This window comes from Artibeus jamaicensis, unplaced genomic scaffold (assembly GCF_021234435.1).
Source record: "Artibeus jamaicensis isolate MK-2021 breed Jamaican fruit bat unplaced genomic scaffold, CSHL_Jam_final contig_1132, whole genome shotgun sequence".
NCBI classification, from domain to species: domain Eukaryota; kingdom Metazoa; phylum Chordata; class Mammalia; order Chiroptera; family Phyllostomidae; genus Artibeus; species Artibeus jamaicensis.
In genome coordinates this window covers 1338960-1358875 of record NW_026521221.1, presented here as the reverse complement: position 1 = coordinate 1358875, position 19916 = coordinate 1338960, and the positions used below count along the sequence as shown (strand labels likewise).

The following is a 19916-nucleotide window of genomic DNA, read 5'->3' as shown; positions in this document are numbered from 1 at the left end:
TCATTAGGGGGGAGAAGGTCTAAAATATATGCAAAATTAACTATAGCATCTTCTTCCATAGCCTTCTATCATCACTTGGTTTTTAAAGTTGTCACAGAATATTCAGAATCGCTAATCAGAGCTGGCTTTCCTGAGTCACAGTATTCTTAGGAATGCATTTGACTTTTAAGAAAAATAAATCACAAGATATAACTTCAGTATTGCATTTATTTTTATATTTTGCATTTATATATATATATTTCACTGAAAATCATAAAATAAAATTTGAAAAGTTTAATAAGCTATGTTCCTAGGTAGAAATATTAAGCATTTTAAAGATCTCAATTTTCATACCTCCCTTCACATTAATTTAAAAATTAATGTAACTCCAATAAAAATCCCAAGGAATCTTTTTGAAACTTAACCAAATAAACTAAAATGTTCTGCAAGAATAAGTAAGAGGAAGACCAAAACATGTTTCCAGAAAAGATGCGTGGCCACTTGGACAGATTCTGAGATGCATCATCAGGCCGCAACAAAGAAGGTGCCAACATGTCAGAGAGAACAGAAAGCTCGCAGCAGCCCCGAACTTAGCACACAGAGGATTAGTTACTCCAGAAGCCTGTTGTAAAATTAACAACTCAGGAGAAAAAAGTTGTCTTAGATCGCTACCGAAGTCTATGCACCAAAATTAATTTTTGATAGGAAATGGGAGAAAGGAGGAGGTAGGAAGAAATCATTTAAGAAATTTGAAGATATAGATGATTTTTGAACACAGGAAGTCTTCCTTAAGCCAAAAGAAAAGCTAAACAATAAAATGAGGGTAGATATGACTACAGAAATGTTTAAAACTTATATGCCCCAGAAATTACAAATAAAATTAAAAGCAGATGATGAAGAGGAAAAAATATTTCAGTGTTCTGAAATGTTGAACTTTGTCTAAAGATATTCAGTATGAAAAAACAACTTTGGCAATTCATTATCACGCAACAAAAACTTAAAAAGGCATATACCCTTATATTTAGCAATTCCACTAAAAGAAATTTATCCTAACATAATTAAAAATAAAAACATTAACAAAAGTATTTATAGCATTATTATTTCCATTATTATGTTACTGATATTAACTGGGAAAAATTATAAATATAATCATTTTTAAAATGTAGCAAAGTCACTCAAAAATACTCAAGTTTTCAAATTAAAAACAGTCTGCAGAGTATGATCAAACAAAATTTTAAATCTTAAATTTACATTGGCCTATCCTAATGCAAAATGTTGGCAATGGTTTCTCTATGGAACACGATCACAGAAAGTTTCTTTCACTTTGTGATATTTTCAAAATATTATTTTATTTTGCTATATACAAAAAAAACTTATAGCAGATTTGCTGAATTGGCAAACAAAGCCTCTCCATTAAGAAGTTCATACCCACAGAGCAAGGCTCTGAATGAGAGCCATTAGATTTTCTACCAACTGACTGGAATAGAAAACACAAGGCTTCCACAGGATGGCAAAGAATCAGGAGACTTTCTTCATGCCGTTGTACAGAGCCCTGTGTGGTGAGGGGTAAGGAGGGGTAACGAGCTGCCAGTCCTTATCTATGCAGGCTGAGGGGTGTGACACACTTCTGTCACCTGGAGTCTGTTGGCAGTGCACCTGTGCTGGGCATCTTCTATCTGACTTTTGAGATCTACTCTCCCAGCTTAAGCACCCTGTTCTGGCCCACATTTTCTAGCCTAAAGCATGGCATAAAGTGGCTTCCAGTCCTGTGACTTCTCCTTGGGTTTGGCCAATGGAGTGAATGGTGGGGTGGTGGGAGACCGCAGAGCAGAACAGGGCCAGGGTACTTATACGCCTCGGCCCCCGTCCATCCCAGGAGGTCACTGAGCCCTCCACTGAAGGCTCTGCTCCTGCTGGGCTCCTGTTAGGCGGTGCTTTCCATATGACTCAGCCTCCCTCTGAAGTTCCGGGTCTCCCCACAGCTCCTCTGACCCTTGCCCCTTCGGGAACAGGGCTGTAAAAACCTCTCACCATCACCAGTCCCAGACTACTGCTTCATTCCTATTGCTTTTTCTAAACCCTGCGCACATCTTTGTAAACAGTCTCTAATAAACTCTCAGTCAAATAACCCAGTTTGAGTGTTACCTGATTCCTAACAGGACCCTGTTTGATACAGTAATATCTGCAATTAAAGGAAAACAAGGCTGAGTGCATTTATACTTCACAAAAGGAAAAACGTGACCTGAGGTGGTTTAGAAAAATTTTCACTCAAGTTTGAGAAGAAAAGTTTAATCCTATGTTAACTCTGTGATTCAATGACTCCATGATTCCTATACTTTCTAGGTTTTTGTTTTAAAGACTTTAAGTTATTAACCCTTATATAAACTCAGTACCTATAGGACAGTGTATTAGAAGAGGGATAGAACACTGGTTATCTATTTCTCATGAGACAAATTGCTTTTGCAATAAATCTAAAGGTAGATATTTTTCTCTCTTGTACTGTTCATGGAACACCTTTTCACTTTGTTGTGAATGGGTTTTCCTTAGCTCCGAGCTTCACAAGCCAATCCAGTTCACTGCACCCAGGTATTTCTGGTCTGCTCCACAGGAAAGTGGCAAGGACTCACCATGTGTTGATTAATTGTTTAAGGATGTGAGAAGTCCACTAGAAATTTTCTTCTGAAAATGCAAGACTATCCACAAGCTTGTTTCAATAGCAAGCTCCTGTACCCAGAGGGGAAAAGACAATTCTGAGAAGAACATGGGGTCTGTCCCCCAGATGGTCTCTCGTGCAATTCCAAGGAAAAGGTGATGGGCAGATTCTCTTTTCACTGGAAAGTGCGGTGAGGCACTCATTCCAAACACAAGGCAGACTTGCACGGACAATAATGCAAGAAAGCACAGTGCAAGAGAAAGGAGTAAGTGGTTCTCACTCGTGTGAGCTCAGCCATCCAGGCACAGCAGTGAGTTCACACCAGGGCCTCTTTGAATAGTGGAGGTCAGCCCCAGCACCTGTGACAGTCCCTGACTGACACCTCTGGAAGGTTCTTGTGCTTCTCTCAACTGGCACACCAACAAGGCTCCAAGAGCTCAGAGATTGGCAGCAGAACCTCCCCGGATGGTGGGCACAGTGTCATTGCAATGGCATCAGGCTCTAGTGGGAGCCAAAGGCTTTAGCTGCCAAGGTAGTCACAGTGTCAGCAGCTCAGGATGATGCTGATGGCTTTGGAAATGGCAGAAGAGGGCATCCTTGGCAATGACAGCAGCAACAGTGGCTACCTACCCTCACCTGGCTAAGAGGATTCAAGAAGCAGTAGCTTCAGGGGACAGCTTCTCTGATATCAGCTCTTTTTCTTTTTATCCTGAACAAAAGTGAGTTTACAGTATTAGGTGATACCTTAAGCCCTGAGGAAAGAAGATCACTGAATGATAAACTCTGAAGAGAGGGAAATCCAAGCAGCAGCAAGTCCGAAGTGGCCTAGGGCAGCATAAGGACAGTGTGACACTCACGAAGAAAAACACCATCTCTGTTCCATCTCTGCCAAGAACTAGGCTTAGATGTCAACAGCTCAGAATTGCTATTGCACAACTGAAATATGAATGCTAGCCTTGATCTCCTGTCCACTAATTTAATGAATAATATACCCCGAGAAAAATAAAAGCACGGAAGGAATAGAATCATAAGACTTCAAATTCTTTGAAATATTTTGCATTGAATTTTTCTGTCTCTGTGATTCCTACAGAGTGGCAAATTTTGTGTGCTTCCCTAAGGCAGGAAAACCAGGGAAAATACCACAGAATGTGTTGTTATAAACCACATGCTTCTAAGTCTCCAGTTTTCTCAACAACTGAGTTTAAGACAATAACAAGAAAAATGTTAATGTCCTCAAGATTAACAATAAATGACAAAGTTAGTAATATGTGCTAGCATTGAGTAATGGGCAAAACAACAAGTTTCCTGAGGCAGGAGGTATCTTATTCTTCTTTGATACCCCCTCCCCCGCCCCACCAAAGTGTATCCACAGAGTAGTGAACATCTACAAGGCTCCGAAGAAACTGAGCACCAGATGTAGGAGCACGGTAATTAAGCCACAGTACTGCCACTCCTGGGAACCGGCCAGGGTGGGGACCAGCCAGGGACTGCTCGGCCACCCCTCTCTGCCACACGCTGCCATCAGAGCCCACCTAGGAGAGCTGCCATTATTCACCTCTTCCTCTGCCATTTGCCCATCTCACCCCACAACCTTAGAGACCTCTGAGAGCACATTTCATTATATTAAAGAAAAAAAAATGAGAAAGCCACAAACGAGGTAAATTGCAGTGCTCTTCTGAGCTTCTGGAAATGGAAGAGGACAGAAATGACGACTAGAAGTATAAACATGCCCAAAATACTCCTGCCATGTATTTCCTTCTCTACTCTGCAAGTTACAGGGAAGATGGCCCAGATACACTGGCAGCGAGGAGACTAAGGTCACCAACACGAGAACTCATAGGATTCCGGTTTTTCATTAAAAGCAAACTTCAACACTTTTAACTGTTCAAAATGGGCCACATAATGAGAAAAATTATTTGGTATGTGGTTCAATATTGCAATAAAAAGCATTCCAATTCTGGAAATTCAGACATAAGAGAGAAGACTGGAACAGCTATATTCATATCCACTGAGGATATGATAGTTTTCGTTCTGTAAGTCAAGCACTGCAGGAAAAAAATGCCACAAAGCAGTTGACATCTTGAGGTAGTCAGAAGCGTGCGATCGTACAAATGGAGGCAAAAAGAAATCAGGTTGCCAACTCAAGATTCACCTGTGTTCTCAATTGCTGAAGTAATTTTATGATACTGCAGAAAACCCATATATTACTAAATCAACAAAACCTTGAACCACCTATGTCTATCAATGAATAGAAATAAAAGAAGAACATTTCTATAACCAGATAAACTGACCTTAATATGCACACATACCTAAGACAACCAGCAAAACACTGGGTTGGCCAAAAAGTCCATTTAGTTTTTTTCCATAAAACAAAAGACACATTTTTCATTTCCACCAATAAGTTTATTGATTTGGTGGGCAGAGGCCAGGGGTGCTGCTAAACATCTTCCAATGCATAAGACAGCCCCACAGCAAAATATTTATTGGACCAAAATGTCAATAGTACCAAGAAGCTTTGCAAATCATTTTTGACACATTCAATCAGTCACAGCACCTTCTCCATACACTGCACAAATCCTTTTTTTGCATCTGAGTTGTGTTTCTCACTTTCTTGAAGTAATAAAGTATAATATGCCAAAATGTTGCCTATGTTTTCCTTCTTCAGTATTAAAATGGCTGCACAAAAATTCACCAATGTAGGTGGTTTTTAAAACAGTTACACTGATATGACAGCTGCCACAATACCATCTAACAAAATGATCTCAAATGAAATTAAAGACAACTAAGCACTACTAGAGACATCACATAGAAAAAAATGAACTAAATTTTCTTGGCCAACCTAATGCAAGCCTACACAGGTCATCTCCAAATATCAGGATGACAGAGGTTTCATTACAGACACGCACAGACAAACACACATATGAGTAGGATATACTATCCTCTCGTTCTTCATTTCTCTTTAAAATTTCATGTGAACCCCCCGCTTAACAGAGGGAAAGTAACCACATTCCCACGCCATTTCAATATATTCAAGCAAAGCTCCTGGGAAGGTTTCCAGAGAGTTAGGTTCCTTTAAAAATGGCCATGCATCAAATAAAGCTTTGTCTGACAAAAGTAAAAGAGTAACTGATATGGTATCTGTATGTTCACTCTGCACAAGGTTCCTGTAGCTCAAAAGCATTTTACTCAAAGACGAACAGCCAATCAGATTAGAGCTCCGAAGACTCCTGCTCTGCCTCTCCCACAACCCTGCCAGCTCTCACATTAGAGAGGGCCAACCACCTGCTTCCTGAGGGAGCTGTAATCTGCCTTCCCCATCAGTTCCCCAAAGGGTCTCCATACCACGTGCCCCCCTTCATTCATTCCACTGCACTCACCTTTCATCTAGATTCTGAGATTCTTTAATGATAAGTGTGCAAGGGTTCATTTTAAAGGCACAACCAGTAAGAAAAGCCTTCAGTATTACACTGTATAAATGAAACAAAACCCCTAATTTTGAGAGTCTCCTGAATTAGAACTAAAAGCCGTAGCAGCCACAGATCCATGCTGAGTACCTGGCCCATTTTCGCATTACCTGCTTCGGTGTACTTTAGTCCCACTTTTTCTTCTGTGTCCTTTGCCTTTGGAGGTGGCCAGACAGCCTGGAGTCTGCCAGGAGTCCTGTCGTCCTGCTCCGTGGGGCTGTGGTCAGGCTGTTTATAAAGTGGGCAAAGAAAAGAAGCAGCTCCATGAAATAGGGTGAAAGCCAATCTTTCCCCCAAACAAACATGCTCACTCTAAAATTAATCAAAATTAATATTAATGGCCAGTTGTACATTGTTCTCAATGATCCTTTCCCAGAAATGTGAAGTGACCGGTCGGTGGAAGTGAAAATTAAAAACAACTCAAGGCCATAGGGGTGTAATTAATGTACAGCATGGTAACTATAGTTCAATAATATCGTCTTTTGAGTTTGAAAGTTACTAATAAAGTAAATTTTAAATGTCCTCATCACAAAAAAAGAAATTTGTAATTCCATATGGGGATAGAAGGTAAAGAGCCTTAGTGTGGAAATTGTTTGGCAGTACATCCAAATGTCGAATCATGCCCCACACCTGACACTAATACAATGTTAGGTATGGATTATACGTCAATAGAAAAAACCTCAAAGCCAAGTATTACGCAACCCTTGATAGAAGATTTTTATCATGTAACTGTTTAAAAACGCACAAATACACGTTGAGCTGAAGATACAGATAGAAATGTACTACAATAAGGTACATTTACAGGTATGTTTACGAGTGTATCCCAAACAAGTCCAGGACTCTATCATCTAATGACCACTTGTGCATTTTCCGTGAACATTAGCTGTAGGCCAAGACACTTCTTGGAGCACTCCACATTGCTATGTCAATTCTCTTTTTCTTTCCTATTAAAATAATAATAGTGAAATGGCTTTCAAATTCAAGCTATTTGTATCAGTTGATTTTTACAACTATGCAAGTGTTCTATTGTGCTTAGCTTTTAACTACAATTCAAAATAATTTTTCAAAGGCTTTAAAATTTTTAGCATTTTAACTGATTAAATGTATAAAAGGGAACAATTGTATTGAGTCGACACAAACCAAGAAATTCTACTTCTTGTCCTTAGAAACCTTTAAAATCGACTAGACAGGTAGTCTCTATAATTACTGAATTAATTTTCTTTGAATAACAGCTTTTATTAGTTAGATAGTTACCACACATGAACTTCATTTAAGCTTCACAACCACCATATAAAAGGAGGGTTATTTGTGTATTTTCTTCCTGAGGAGATTGAGGCTTGGAGATAACCAAGGTCACCCCAACAATAAGTGGCATTATCAGAATTTAAATTCAGGCCTCATTATAAATCCAGTGCTCAATCAGAATGCCTTGTAACCAACAGGGAACATTTAAATTACATCACAAACAAGTATTCCATCCGCCAAACAGTAGGCGTATGCATAAAGGAAAAATACTTTTCACCGAGGCATATAATTAAGTGGTGAGGAAATCTGGGCTATGTTTCCATCATGCATCGCATCCTCCTGCTGCTGAGTTTTCGTGAGAACATTTACTATGAATGTTTAAACTTGGACTGACCAGTCTCCTCTCCCATCAGCACATATTTACATAAAACAATCCATAAAAGTGTAAGGAAGAAAGAAAACACTTCTGTCCAACTCCATACTCCTTACAAGGGCAACTTCAGTATAATCATCTTTCACCTAAAAGACAGTCATTATTGACAATAGGTGACGAGATTCACTCTGACAGGAAGCCTCAAGAAATACGGCAGCAGCACATTTTATGACAAAATGCAAAACCCAATTCTACGTACGCTTTTGGAATCCGAAGGGCCGTCCACTGGCCTTGACTTGGACCGTTCAAACACAGCTCTTAGCGACTCCTTCTCGTGCCTCATCTTGCGCTTGAGAGCTTCCAGCTCAGAGGTATCAGCTGTGGTCCCCTTTTTGGGGGGACGGATGAATAGAGCCTTAAAGGCCTCCAGGGCGGTTTCTGGTGGCTTTGTCTTGACCTCTCCACCCTGGGTTGGGGCTTCTCCGGGGCTGCTCTGGCCCTCCTGGGCAGCGCTGCAGCCCATCTCTTCTGCCCGGGGCGGCTCAGGGTCTTCTGCCCTCAGCTCTGCTCTGGGCATGTCAATGCTGAGTAGCTGGGAGAGCTGCTCCAGGAGAGTGGGAGTGGCCTTCAGATCACTCGTTTTCTCCCCGGTCTTCTTCACTGTCTGTGGCACTGTCTGGACTAATGACTTGTGAACAGGCTGGGTCAATTTGAGCAAAGCCAAGTCCCCATCCTTTGGTTTAATTTCTGTGATGGTCTCCCCACCCTCGGCTGGAGCCCCCTTTTTTAGCACACGAAGCCCACTAAAAAAAGCTGGAAGCTGGAATGACTTCTCTCCAGGGACTTCTTTTTTAGAAGGGGTGTTTTCGGTGACACCAGCACTCAAGCTCTGGTCCGTTACCACAGGTAGAATTTGGGAGCCTTCTTCTCCTGCTTGTACCTGGTCGGGGCTGTGCTCCACCTGAGGACCGCCATCACCAGGGTCCGGTTTGCTACGTTTCTCAGAGGGAGTCCCTTGAGGACCTTCTGCACCCCGCTGTGCGTCATCCCCTTCCCTAGTGGCAGCATTTCCCCTACAATCTCCTGGCTTTTCTTTGGGCTTCTCAGATGGCGTAGATAAAACAATACCAGGGGACTCGGGGCCACTGGTGTTGCTTCCCTCTCCTGGCTCCTGCCCACCATCGTCCGAGTCAGAATCACTGGTGGTGTTCACGAGGGTCCCGCGAACCAAAAGGACATCATCTGTGCTCAAAACTGTGAGCGGAAGAAGCTCTTGCCCAGGGAGAGAAATCCCTGCCTTTGCTTTCCTCTGACCTCCCTCGGACTCCATCTCTGTCTCCACCCTGGCAGGCTTCCCTTCACGTCTGAGGTCAGGTGGCCCCTGAGCCTCTGTCTCCTGCTGACCCGAACCATGGCTGGCATCATCCAGACGAGGGGTGGGATCCGCCACGACACTGTGGAAGGCTTTCAGCACCACATCGTCTCCGTCAGGCTTCACAGGCTCCAATTTACTCGTAAACCCGAACAGGGATTTCACGGAGAACTTGCTCAGGATGGACTGAGCCATGTCAGGTCCAGCTTCAGATCTGTCTGGTTCCGAGACATCACTGCCATTGACAGAGTTATCACCGCCCTCCATGGCTCTGAGCAATGCCCTCAGTGGAAGTTCCGACTGGTGTTACTTCCCCTGCTCTCAGTTTATCCACTCCATCAGCTCTTCACTTACAGGACGGGAGCAACAGGAGCCGGCAGCCAGCCTCCCGGCCGCAGAGCCAGCCAGCGCTCTCGCTCTCCTTCCGGACTGGGACAGCGCGACGGGGGTGCACCCGGGGCAGCTGGAAAAAGTCCGTGGAGCTCTGTGCCCCGAGGCGGCGAGGCTGTGCACCTTACTACACACAGACTGGGGACGCTGCTCCTCTGGGACTTCCGCATTTATTCCCGTGCACAAAAGGCTTTTTGTCGTAAGGAGAGTCAGCCTGTCCCAGTCATCCCGGCCCAGGACTTTACCACGGCTCCGCCCCAGTGCCTGTCTTTCTCCTGGTCGCTCTCAACTTCCTCATTGGTGAGCAAGTGAGGCTCCAGAAGTGCTGAGCCCGCAAGCCGATCCTGACAGCCCTCCGCCCCCGGAGCAGCCCAAGAAATTCAAAAGTGAATCAGCAGAAAATGACTGAAGTACTTCTTACAGGCCCTGCTTTGCCATCTAACTTCTGGTCAGAAGCCTGGGTCACCCAGGCCAGAAAAACTAGCAGGGCATACAGACAGACCAACAGTCACTCAGACAAAGCCCAAAGCAAAGAAATTGAAGTACAGAAAGAAACGGATGATCTCAAAATGCCTGGAAGGCAAAAGCAGCTAACTTACTGCCCTTTAATTTTTTTTTTAAGTGCTTTCTTCCGCTTCCCTGCAGGTTTCATCTGGAATGCAGATTTCAGCTGTGAGAGCAGTGAAGGAAAACCGACAGGACTGGTTTCAGATTACTGCTGTTTTAGTTCTGCCCCGGTGTCTCTGGGCTCCGCAAACAGGTACTTCGCCAAGCACGCCCACCACGCTTGTATCCACCAGGCTTGGGGAGGCAGAGTCAACAGCCCTCTAGCCCAGCAACAGTGATTACCCTGCACACTCCCTGCCAACCTCAGGCTTCTTCAGCGGCTCTGACTTCCTGGCTTTTTTAGGAATCCTGGAAGCCAAAGGGCACCTCTCTCTGCTTCAGTGATCCAACCAACTAAATGTAACCTGGCAGTGGTACAAGGTAACACACAACCTGCCTTGTTAGGCACAGCAATTCATCAAAGGTCTCTGAAGAGCCACATTTCCCTAAGGGACAAAACATCTGAAAGGTCTCTATCCGTCGGGTCTCTATCACAGACCCAATTTGTCTAAAACAAAAACAGGACAGACAAATCAACCACCCAACATCAGCTTAAAGTAGTTCCCAGTACTGTTTATATGCTGGGAACCTGGCAACTGAGGTCGTGGAAAAATTGCAGTCCTGTTTCCCAGCTGCCTGGTTGCCTCTTGGGACAGCTTCCTGTTGTACCTGAGGGTCTCAGGTGCTTCTCTTTCAAATCCTGTCCAGTGGGCTGGCATTCAGTGAGCACCTGGGCACTGTGCTGGGTCAGGAAAGTCAAACGGGCTTAATAGTTACCAGGGTTTAATAGTAACCAGGGCTTCATAGTAATTACTGGCTCTCTTTGAGCACTGCTGCGAGAAGATTGAGCCCAATGTTAAGTGCACAAGGCAATTTATTCTGCAAAACAGAAGTCGTTGCCACAAGCAAAAGGACAGCCTTACCTTCTCTGTAGCAGAGAACGCCTGTGGGTCCCACACTGAAAACTTGTATCATGTTTCTCAATAAATACTAATACTGAGAACTTCTGATTGCAATAACACATTTCTAGCAATGTGTCCAGAAGGATCCCTCGTACAAAAAAGGGTACACATTGTAATATATTTCCCATCAATCTCTATGGGAAAGTGAAGACAGTACTTCCTAATCCCTGGTTTGATCTTGTGTCTAAATAGATACTTTCCTGTTTGCTGCTGATCCTAGCGTATGTTGGAATTACCAACTACGGCACACATGATCAAAAAGGGCACCATGCATGCAGGATACTCATGGGTGCCACTCCACTCTCAGAACAAGCTTCCTGTCTAGAGAAAATGCACATTGACAAAAATCTGACTTCCTCTTGAAGCCTGAGGAAAGAAGGAATCATCACACCAGCTCATTCATAAGATCAACCTTCTATGATAACATACAGAGAGGGGAGGAGACATGCACATATTTGGCGTTTCCTTTCTGAAACTGAGAAAGCTGCATGTTCTCAGACATACCTAATCACTGATTTCCAGAATGTATTTCAAGAACCCTCAGCAGATTTGGGCAACATGGGACATAAAGTGGAAAGACCTGTTGGCCCTTCTACACTACAATATGGAGCAGAATTACAAAGTCTCAGAATCCTCTCCGTAATCACGATGCCAATACATCGTGGAAGGTGGGACAAGTCTTGGGTCCCAGGAGATGATTTGATTCTAGCATCTCAAGGTGGGCAAGTTATTTTTAGGTTCACTTTAAAAGTTGAAGCAACCATGGTCAGGAGAACATAACTTCCCCAGGTTGCACAGCTGATGAGTGGAGAATGGTAATAGTATTTAACATTTATTAGGTGTTTACTATGTGCCAAGCACTATTCTATATTAACTGATTGATATATAGAACTATGAGGTCAGGATTATTCTCTTTTTCCTATTTGGAAGCACAGCCAAATGAAGTGATTTCCCCAGGTTCACAGCATTGGTGAGTGGGAAAGCTAGAACTCGAATCCAGGCAGTAAGACTCCAGAATCCACACTCTTAACCACTCTTCTAAAACCTTGACCTCTGCCTCCTGCCAAAGTCGGGTGACACCCACACCTGAGCTAAGAAATGTGGAGATGTGTCAGCCCACGTGGTTGGTGGTCTCAGCAAGGACATGTGATGTACTCTACCCTCTGAGATGCCACAGAAGAACCTAAAACAATTCTGAATGAAAGCAAGCAGTGACCACCTCAGTGTGAAGATGAGTGAGAAGGAACAGCAACGCAGTTCAAACAGATCTTTGAACGCTGACACTCTTTCAGGCCACTGGTTCTCATGACCATGAAAAATATTTCTATTTCTGGTCATTTAGAAAATTAAAAAATGTTTCAGAGTGTAATGTTCAAATAAACTACCTACAAATTTGATCTTAGTTGCCTTGAAAAGTGGTTCTATTTAATGCTGTAATATTTGTGTGGTGGGGAGAGAATACCGTATTTTGCTGTGTATAATGTGCACCCACATTTTTGTGCACATTATACATGGGATTATTATACCCACAGTCTGTAATCATTATACCCCTCTATAATATGCATTCTTACTTTTTCCGTCAAAAATTTGGGCAAAAAAGTGTTCATTATACATGGCAAAATACAGTAGTCACTTTTCTTAGATGTAAATAACATCTCATTGTCTCATTCTGTTACTAAGCACCTACTACCCAAAACGGGGACAGCCAAGACTATCACCTGTACAACATTACCTGATTTTCTTTTGTTCTAACCTCAAGCTCTCTAATAGCTACATTTGAGCAGAAGGCCAAATAAAAAATGATCTGCTTCAGACAGCTAAGTTCAAACAGGCAGGATAAATAACTAGGTAGCATTTGCCCCACATGATGTTCTTTGTAATTATTTGTTAAAGAAACGATCAGTACCCAGCTACTTGAAAATGGAACTTAGTATCTATTTGGGTGGAGAATTTACTACCAGTGAGTTTTTTGTTTCTCCTGTCCATCACGCCATCCTCTCAGACTGAGGCTGCAGCCAACTGTACCTCGTGGCAAGAAGAACATCAGTCCAGCAAAGAGATACCTGGTGAACTAAGTCTAAAAAAAAAAGTGATTGCAACAAAAAGACACATCACCTCATGGGAGGGGTAGAAACTAGCTACTTGACTCTCACAAGATTACTCAGCATTAAAAACTTAAAAAAAAAAAAAGTGAATTTGCAGAAGTTGGAAGATGCCTAAAAAGAAAACTTCCTAGAACCACTTCCCCTTACTCTGTGTGACCTTCCCCCATATCATTCAGCTTAGGTAATTCCCTCCCACATTCTCATAAAACCCCCGAAAGGCAAAGGAAAAGTAAAGCAAATGAGATTGCATTTCACAGCGTCAGGCTACTTCATTTCCATGTTATTCAATTTATTCCAGGTCTGGGCCTGATCTGAATGACTGCTCGCTTCCACCTTCCTAAAGTGCTTCAACCAGGTTCACGTGACGATTGCTTGAGACAGCAAGTAGAAAGTGGAGCTAAAATTAGTAAGGGTAAATAGAAGTACAGAATCTATTTCTGTGAAAAACAAAAGTTTAGAGCAAAAGACTGGGAAAAGTAAGTAAACTACGAATAAAGGTACGCGTGGGGTAATTGGTGGAGATGGGTTTGCAGAGCTCAGGAAATGTGTTTTAACTTATTAAATGAAGCTGAGATCTAAGGAAACTATGACATCACAAGTCCTCCAAAAGACATTTAAATGAATGAGGTGCACAGGTTATAGAAGAATGTGGGTAGAATCAAATTGTTGGGAGGCTGACTGGGGGACTTCAGAAATATTAGAAATCAGTGAGCTCAACCCTCTTATTTTAAAGAGGAAGGTGTGTGAAGGCGAGAGAAGCTAAATAACTGGCACCAGTTCACTCTGTGCAAGCGCAGCAGCAAGGTCCAGAGGGGCGACCCAACTTCCACCCACCCCACATCACACCCCCTACTGCTGCCTTGGCACATGATCTTCTTACCTTCTTCCCGAATAGCATCCTCTTTATGCTCATTTTCCACATCTTCAAAATGGAGTTATGAAGCCAAATGAAAGACAAAGCCAGAAACCTCCCTAGGCTGCCCCAGGTCCCCTGCCTTCCCGGTGGGGCTTGCCCCTGCCAGCTAACACAGCACTTAATACAGCTCCTCTGCATCCCCTCTGCATCGGCCTATCAGAAGCCAGCGACGCTTTTACTAATTGGTTAAAAAAGAAAATAGGCTGCACTTGCGTACTGCAGCAACAGGTCCCTGTGATTAAGGCCTCCTTCTACTGAACAGCAGTAAGTATTCCGTAGAAATGCATTCAATGTAGGTAATAAACTAGAAGGCTTGAAGAGAGAGGAGAGGCTGTGGGGAAGGCAGAAGACAGAGGAGAGCACTGGGTCTGAGATCTTTCAACAGTCAAGGAGCAAGGGCACTTGCAGAGTTAAGACCCTGTCCCTGGGTCCTGGGCTTGCATCCTGCTCTGCTTCATCAAGAAGCCCGACCTTGGGCAAATTATAAGAGGTCCTTGTGCCTCCGCTTCCTCACTTGGAAACTGGAAGTAAGAAAAGTACTTACTTTATGGGTTGTTAAGTGCATTAAATAAACTATTATCTGTTTGACTCTCTCATCAATGCCTGGCACACAGTAAGTACTATATGGCAGGGGTGTCAAACTCATTTTCACTGGGGGCCACATCAGCCTCGCAGTTGCCTCCAAAGGACCGAATGTAATTTTAGGACTGTGTAAATGGAACTACTCCTTAACCAGGGGCAAGGAGCTCGGTGCTGCCGCTGGGTAGAAACCAGGTGCTGGGCCAGATAAAACAAGGTGGAAGGCCAGATTCGGCCCACGGGCCTCGTGTTTGCCACCTGCGCTATGTGGGCACCCTACGTTTTCCTAGGAAAGAAAGAGCTTTCCTAGGGATATCAACCAGCACCCAACAGAATTTTTTTAAAACTGTCAATGTGAAACAAGTACTCACTGATGAACTGACAGAGCAGGAAGGTGCCCCTGCCCTGCACACGCACTTGGGCAGGAGGGCGGTTTGGGCCGAACAGGATTGTTCAGTATAGAAAGGCCGACCAAATATGCCTCCCCACACCACGCCTGTGCCACGAGTGAGTGGAGCTCCAAAACAAATTCTTCCCAGGGGTCCCTTGGGGTGTTTCAGGGCCAGTGCTCTCTGGATTGGTTTTTTCCATCTGTGTCACCTGAGGAGAGTAATTAGCTTGAAGTTTTCCCAGGTTGCCCCTGGAGAAGGTGACAGAGTTCACCCTGTTCTTCATTGCTTTTCCTGTGCTTCAAGATGATTTTTAAACCAACTCAAATCATTTCCAAAAAAAATCCATGTATTTGGATTCTCTCAAGAAAATGGTTTTCTCAACAGTCTGTTGATGGAGGCTAATGATGCTACTGCAGGTGCAGCCCCTTAGATCATTACACCAACGGCAAAAATAACGCGTGAGGGCAAAGGAAAGGCCCAGCTTGTTTGTGAAGCCGGCAGGGAGGGTAAAAAACGAAAGGAGCACTCCTCAAGGCACAGACTTTCCCTGGCCAGGTTTCTGAAAGGCTCTGAGCTTCCCCAAAATGAATACTATTGGTGCCTCACACAGATAATCACCAGAAGCCACGACGTCCCACGGAAAGCATGTCATGTGGCTGAAGTCGATCAGGATGAAAGTTCCAGATGAAGATCTGGAGTCTAACAAACCCCACGAACCTATCGCCGCCCAGGTGCTCCCACTTCCCGTGTCATAACACCAGACAACCTTGGCTGTGCTACGCTGGGATCCTTCCCTTTCCTTCTTTAATTTTTTAAAGTAAGAGTTACCTTGAAATGTTACCGCAAACACCAAAGACCCAGGTGTCATTTTTAGTTATTTTATAATTTGAAGGAGGCAAGAGAAAAATTAGGGAAGGTGAAGATTAGGGAAGGTGAAGGTGTACCTAAAACAAAAGGAAGCTCAATAAGAAAAATAAGCATAATGAAAAAGGAGGGAAGGAACCAGCACTTTTTCAGAGTCCATCTTGTCCCAAGTAAGTGCCATCCTAAATTCTTTATGCAAGTTTTCCTGTACCTTCATCTTCGCCCCCATGACTCGAGGGGGGAAGAGTGTCACTGACTTCGCTTCATAGAGTAGTGCTCTCCAGTGCAAGTTCCTGGAGTAATGGGAATGTTCTGTAGTTGTCATCCAGTACAGCAGACACTAGCCACAGGTGGCCTTCAAGCACTGAAAATGTAGCTAGTATGACTGAGGAACTGAATTTTTAATTTTATTTAATTTTAATTATTAGACTACTAGTGCCTACTGTTTGGACCCTGCTATTGATGCTAATATCCGAGGTTCAAATAAACTAGATCAATTTTAACATTAAACAACCAATGAGTGGCAAAGCCAGGATTTGGACTTGGTCACTTTGATTCTAAATGTGCATTCTTTTCATTACGATAAGTCAAAGATCTATGGTATTTTGTGACAGTTCTCTTTCACACTGAAACATCAGAATGGGGGCCAAATAAATCACATGGTTACAGAACCCAATGGCTACTGTAAGTTAGGAGGGATTTGCAGAGAACACAAAGATTATGAGCTCTTAAGATTTTTATCAGTAATGGTTCCTTGAAGTTTCTACTCACATAATTTAGTCATTTTAAGAGAAAAAATATAGAAACAAATGAAAATGCATTAAAATTACAAAAGAGGAAGTAAGCGAGGCATTGCCAGAACTATGACCCCATTCTCGAATACCGGTGAAGAGAAGGCAGGAGACAGTACAGGAGGGGCAAGAGCTATGGCCTTGAACAAGCGATGTATTCAATAAGAGATAGTACTTACTAGTCACACATCAGCTGTGTTGCTTGGGCAAGTTTCTTAACATCCATGAGCCAGTTTCTACATGTATAAACTGAGAAAAATATTTAACTCATAAGGATTGTCCTAAGAATTAAATGTGCTAATAGTCCTAATGCTTGCTTGACTCACCAGGCTCAGTGGAGAGTGCAGAGTGGCAGGGGCTGCTGGGTGGCAGAGAGGAGTCACTCTTCCATAGTTCTGAAATATATTCACTATTGCCGCCATTTTGGACATCATTTTAATTTGTTATTTAAACAAAACAAGTATATCTAGTACTTCTGTCATTTTCAACACTTTAAAAAGCATCATGAAATAGTCTAAAGAAATAAAAGGGAAGTTTTCAATGTTCATCTCAGGACATTTATATAGTAGCTACAGTTCTTAACCCTATTTGGATTAATAATAATAATAATAATAATAATAATAATAATAATAAATCAAGGTGGCTTAATTAAAGTCTGCAAGAATAAAAAAACAAAACAAAAAAAACCGAACTGGGCCATAACAACCAGAACCTTATGTTAACTTTAGGAATGCTCTCAAATGTTCTCTAGACAGAGGCTACTGCATTTCAAATTCTAAATGGATCATGTGGGACTGTAATTTTAACCACAAATCACCATCTTTATCCTGAAGAGAGAGGAAAGAAAGTGCTTTTTGGAAACACACAATTGGAACTTAAATGACACGTAGTGAGAGAAAAGGGAGGCTGGAAAAAACTGAACTCGTTCAAAGGGGACAAAAAAATTCAATTCTCTTGAATTTTACAGAAACCAAATAAAATATTTCAGCTGCAATATTTGAATTCATTTAAATAAAATGCCTAGATAAGTTTCTCAACATTTTTATGAAGCTCAATTCTATTCTGTGTTCTCTCAGGCATTGAAAGCATGATGCAAAGTTTTCCGTGTACACACTCTCAAGGGTCCAAATTTCGCATGAGCAGCTCTCACATGTCAAGTCGGAAGAGACAAAGAGGAAACCAGCACAGTACGCATTGTCAGGAACAGAGAAAAGCGAACTTCACAGTTCCATTAGCCTTGAAGGTGGTTGCACGATTAAGCCAAACTTACTGCTCCTTTAACTTTACGAAGAAATCTGAGATGTTAGATTTGCCCTTATCTTGTAGTATAGAGAGAAAAACAGGTAGGTTTTAAGCGAAGCAAGGGAAATGGCATATGAACTAAACTTTGTGGCACATTACGAGGATTTCTATGTAATTAAATGTGATAACAACCTTTCACACTAATTTCAAAATTAGTACTAATTTCAGACAACTGGTTAAATTTCATGGGGATTGAAGGTAAAGTCAGATTATTTTCTTCAATTGTTTTATCATGATTTAAAGTGATGAGGAGTTTGTATGATAAAAAATAGGTGAGTTAGATTCCAATTCAGTCAATAATTCATCACTTCTAGCTATTCTTTTTCCCTGGGTCATTTCTTGATCACTTACTATACAGCCAACAGATATGTGATCTCGGTCTCTCCCTCTTTCTCACTCTCTCTCCATCTCTCTCTCTCTCTCTCTCTGTCTCTCACACACACACACACACACACACACACACTCACACATGCATCTGTGGTCTTAGGTATCAGTTGTAGTCTCTTACTGGCTTCCATGACAACAAGACAAGGACATGGCCCCTTCCATGTCCTGCAAAGGCACCAAATCAGAGAGCACTGTGTACTTTTTGCTGTTGAATCTAATTTATGCTGTGGAGCTTGGCATTTAGGAGCAAAGGAAGGTAGAAAGACTGAATCCCACTCATGCTCCCATCAGCATCTCCCCATTAAAGACCCAGGATCTTTAAAAATGCACATTGAGACTACTAGTGTTCTGTGGCACCAGTTGCAGACCCTTCCCTGGATTGAGGTCTAGGGGGTGATCTGGTGCTGGTTCAGGTTATCTACCTTGGAGCCTGGTTCTCAATCCTTCTCATTGAGTATGGGATCTAACTCATACCCATTAAATGGATTTCTTTGTTTCTTAAATTAAAAATGAAAGAAAATAAACAAAAAAGCATCCACAGTAGTGGAGAGGTAGAAAGGCTTAACATTTAAGCACTTAGGTTCCAATCTTTGCCCCTGACCTGGCTGAACCTCTCTCCTTATTTGTATACTAGGCGTAATGATAACCGCAAAGGATGGTGCCTGGCGTTTAGGAAGTGATCAGTACATGGAAGTGTTTGTTGCTGGGTGAGACACTAAAGGCTGGGTGTGGACCTGGAATTATACTATTCTGTTCATAAGATACAATTACTTGGAACCCAATGCTATGTCCTCCCCATCCAATTAGGCCAATTCAGTAATAAGAATGCAGGGCCCCACTGATGAAAAGGATATTAAGATGATTTTTGGAAGTCAGAATCACCAAGAAGAGGTCAACATTTGTGTTTTAAAAGCTGGCAGGCAAAATCCTACTTCCAGAATTTGTGCAATCAATATGTCATCTTAATGATTGGTTACCTTTTCTGCTTTTCCTATCTTTTTTTCAATCTCAGGTCTCAGCTTTTTTAGGGGCCTCTCTAGCCCACCCATGTCCCATGTTTATAGACATTTTACCAACCATCCTTCAAAGTGAGTATTCCTCTCAAATGGGATCTTCAGGAAATTGCACTTGTCGTAAGAAGTTGGGCTCCATTTGCTCTCTACTCTGACCATACCCAATTGCCTTTGACCTCTGGTTCAAAGTGTGCTTGTAATTGAGGAGCATGGCCAATGGTAGCTTCTGGTTTGGTGGAACACAAGAAACTTCCCATTAAGGCTAACTTTACAACCTCCGTGCTCTAAATGGGCACTCTGGGGTGACTGAGTGCTAGCCACATAGAGATGCCACCCTGGGGCAATTCCCACATTTGGTGCATACGAATGCTGCCTGGAAGTGATGCCTAGGGTTGCTACATTTAGTGAATAAAACACAGGACAACCAGTTAAATTGGAGTATCAGAACAGCAGCAAGTGATTTTCACTGTATGTTCACCCTATGGAATATTTAGCAAGATCAGGATCTAAAGGTGGAACTGAC

At 42.6% G+C, this 19916-nt stretch overlaps 1 protein-coding gene across 3 annotated transcripts in view; it reads right to left on the bottom strand.

Annotated features, from left to right (window-relative positions):
• The window catches only part of FMN1 (formin 1), a 372744-nt gene that overhangs the window by 253109 nt on the left and 99719 nt on the right, over positions 1-19916 (bottom strand). Inside the window, exons 1-2 of one of the 3 annotated variants that reach the window (XM_037133159.2) lie at positions 7974-10714; positions 6207-6324 (exon numbers count right to left, since the gene is read on the bottom strand). In XM_037133159.2, coding sequence (XP_036989054.2) covers positions 6207-6324; positions 7974-9353 — 1498 coding nt within the window. In that variant the 5' untranslated portion in view covers positions 9354-10714. Of the gene's footprint in view, positions 1-6206; positions 6325-7973; positions 10715-19916 lie in introns of those variants that run through there. The other 2 variants (XM_037133158.2, XM_053665418.1) reach the window with 2 other exon arrangements.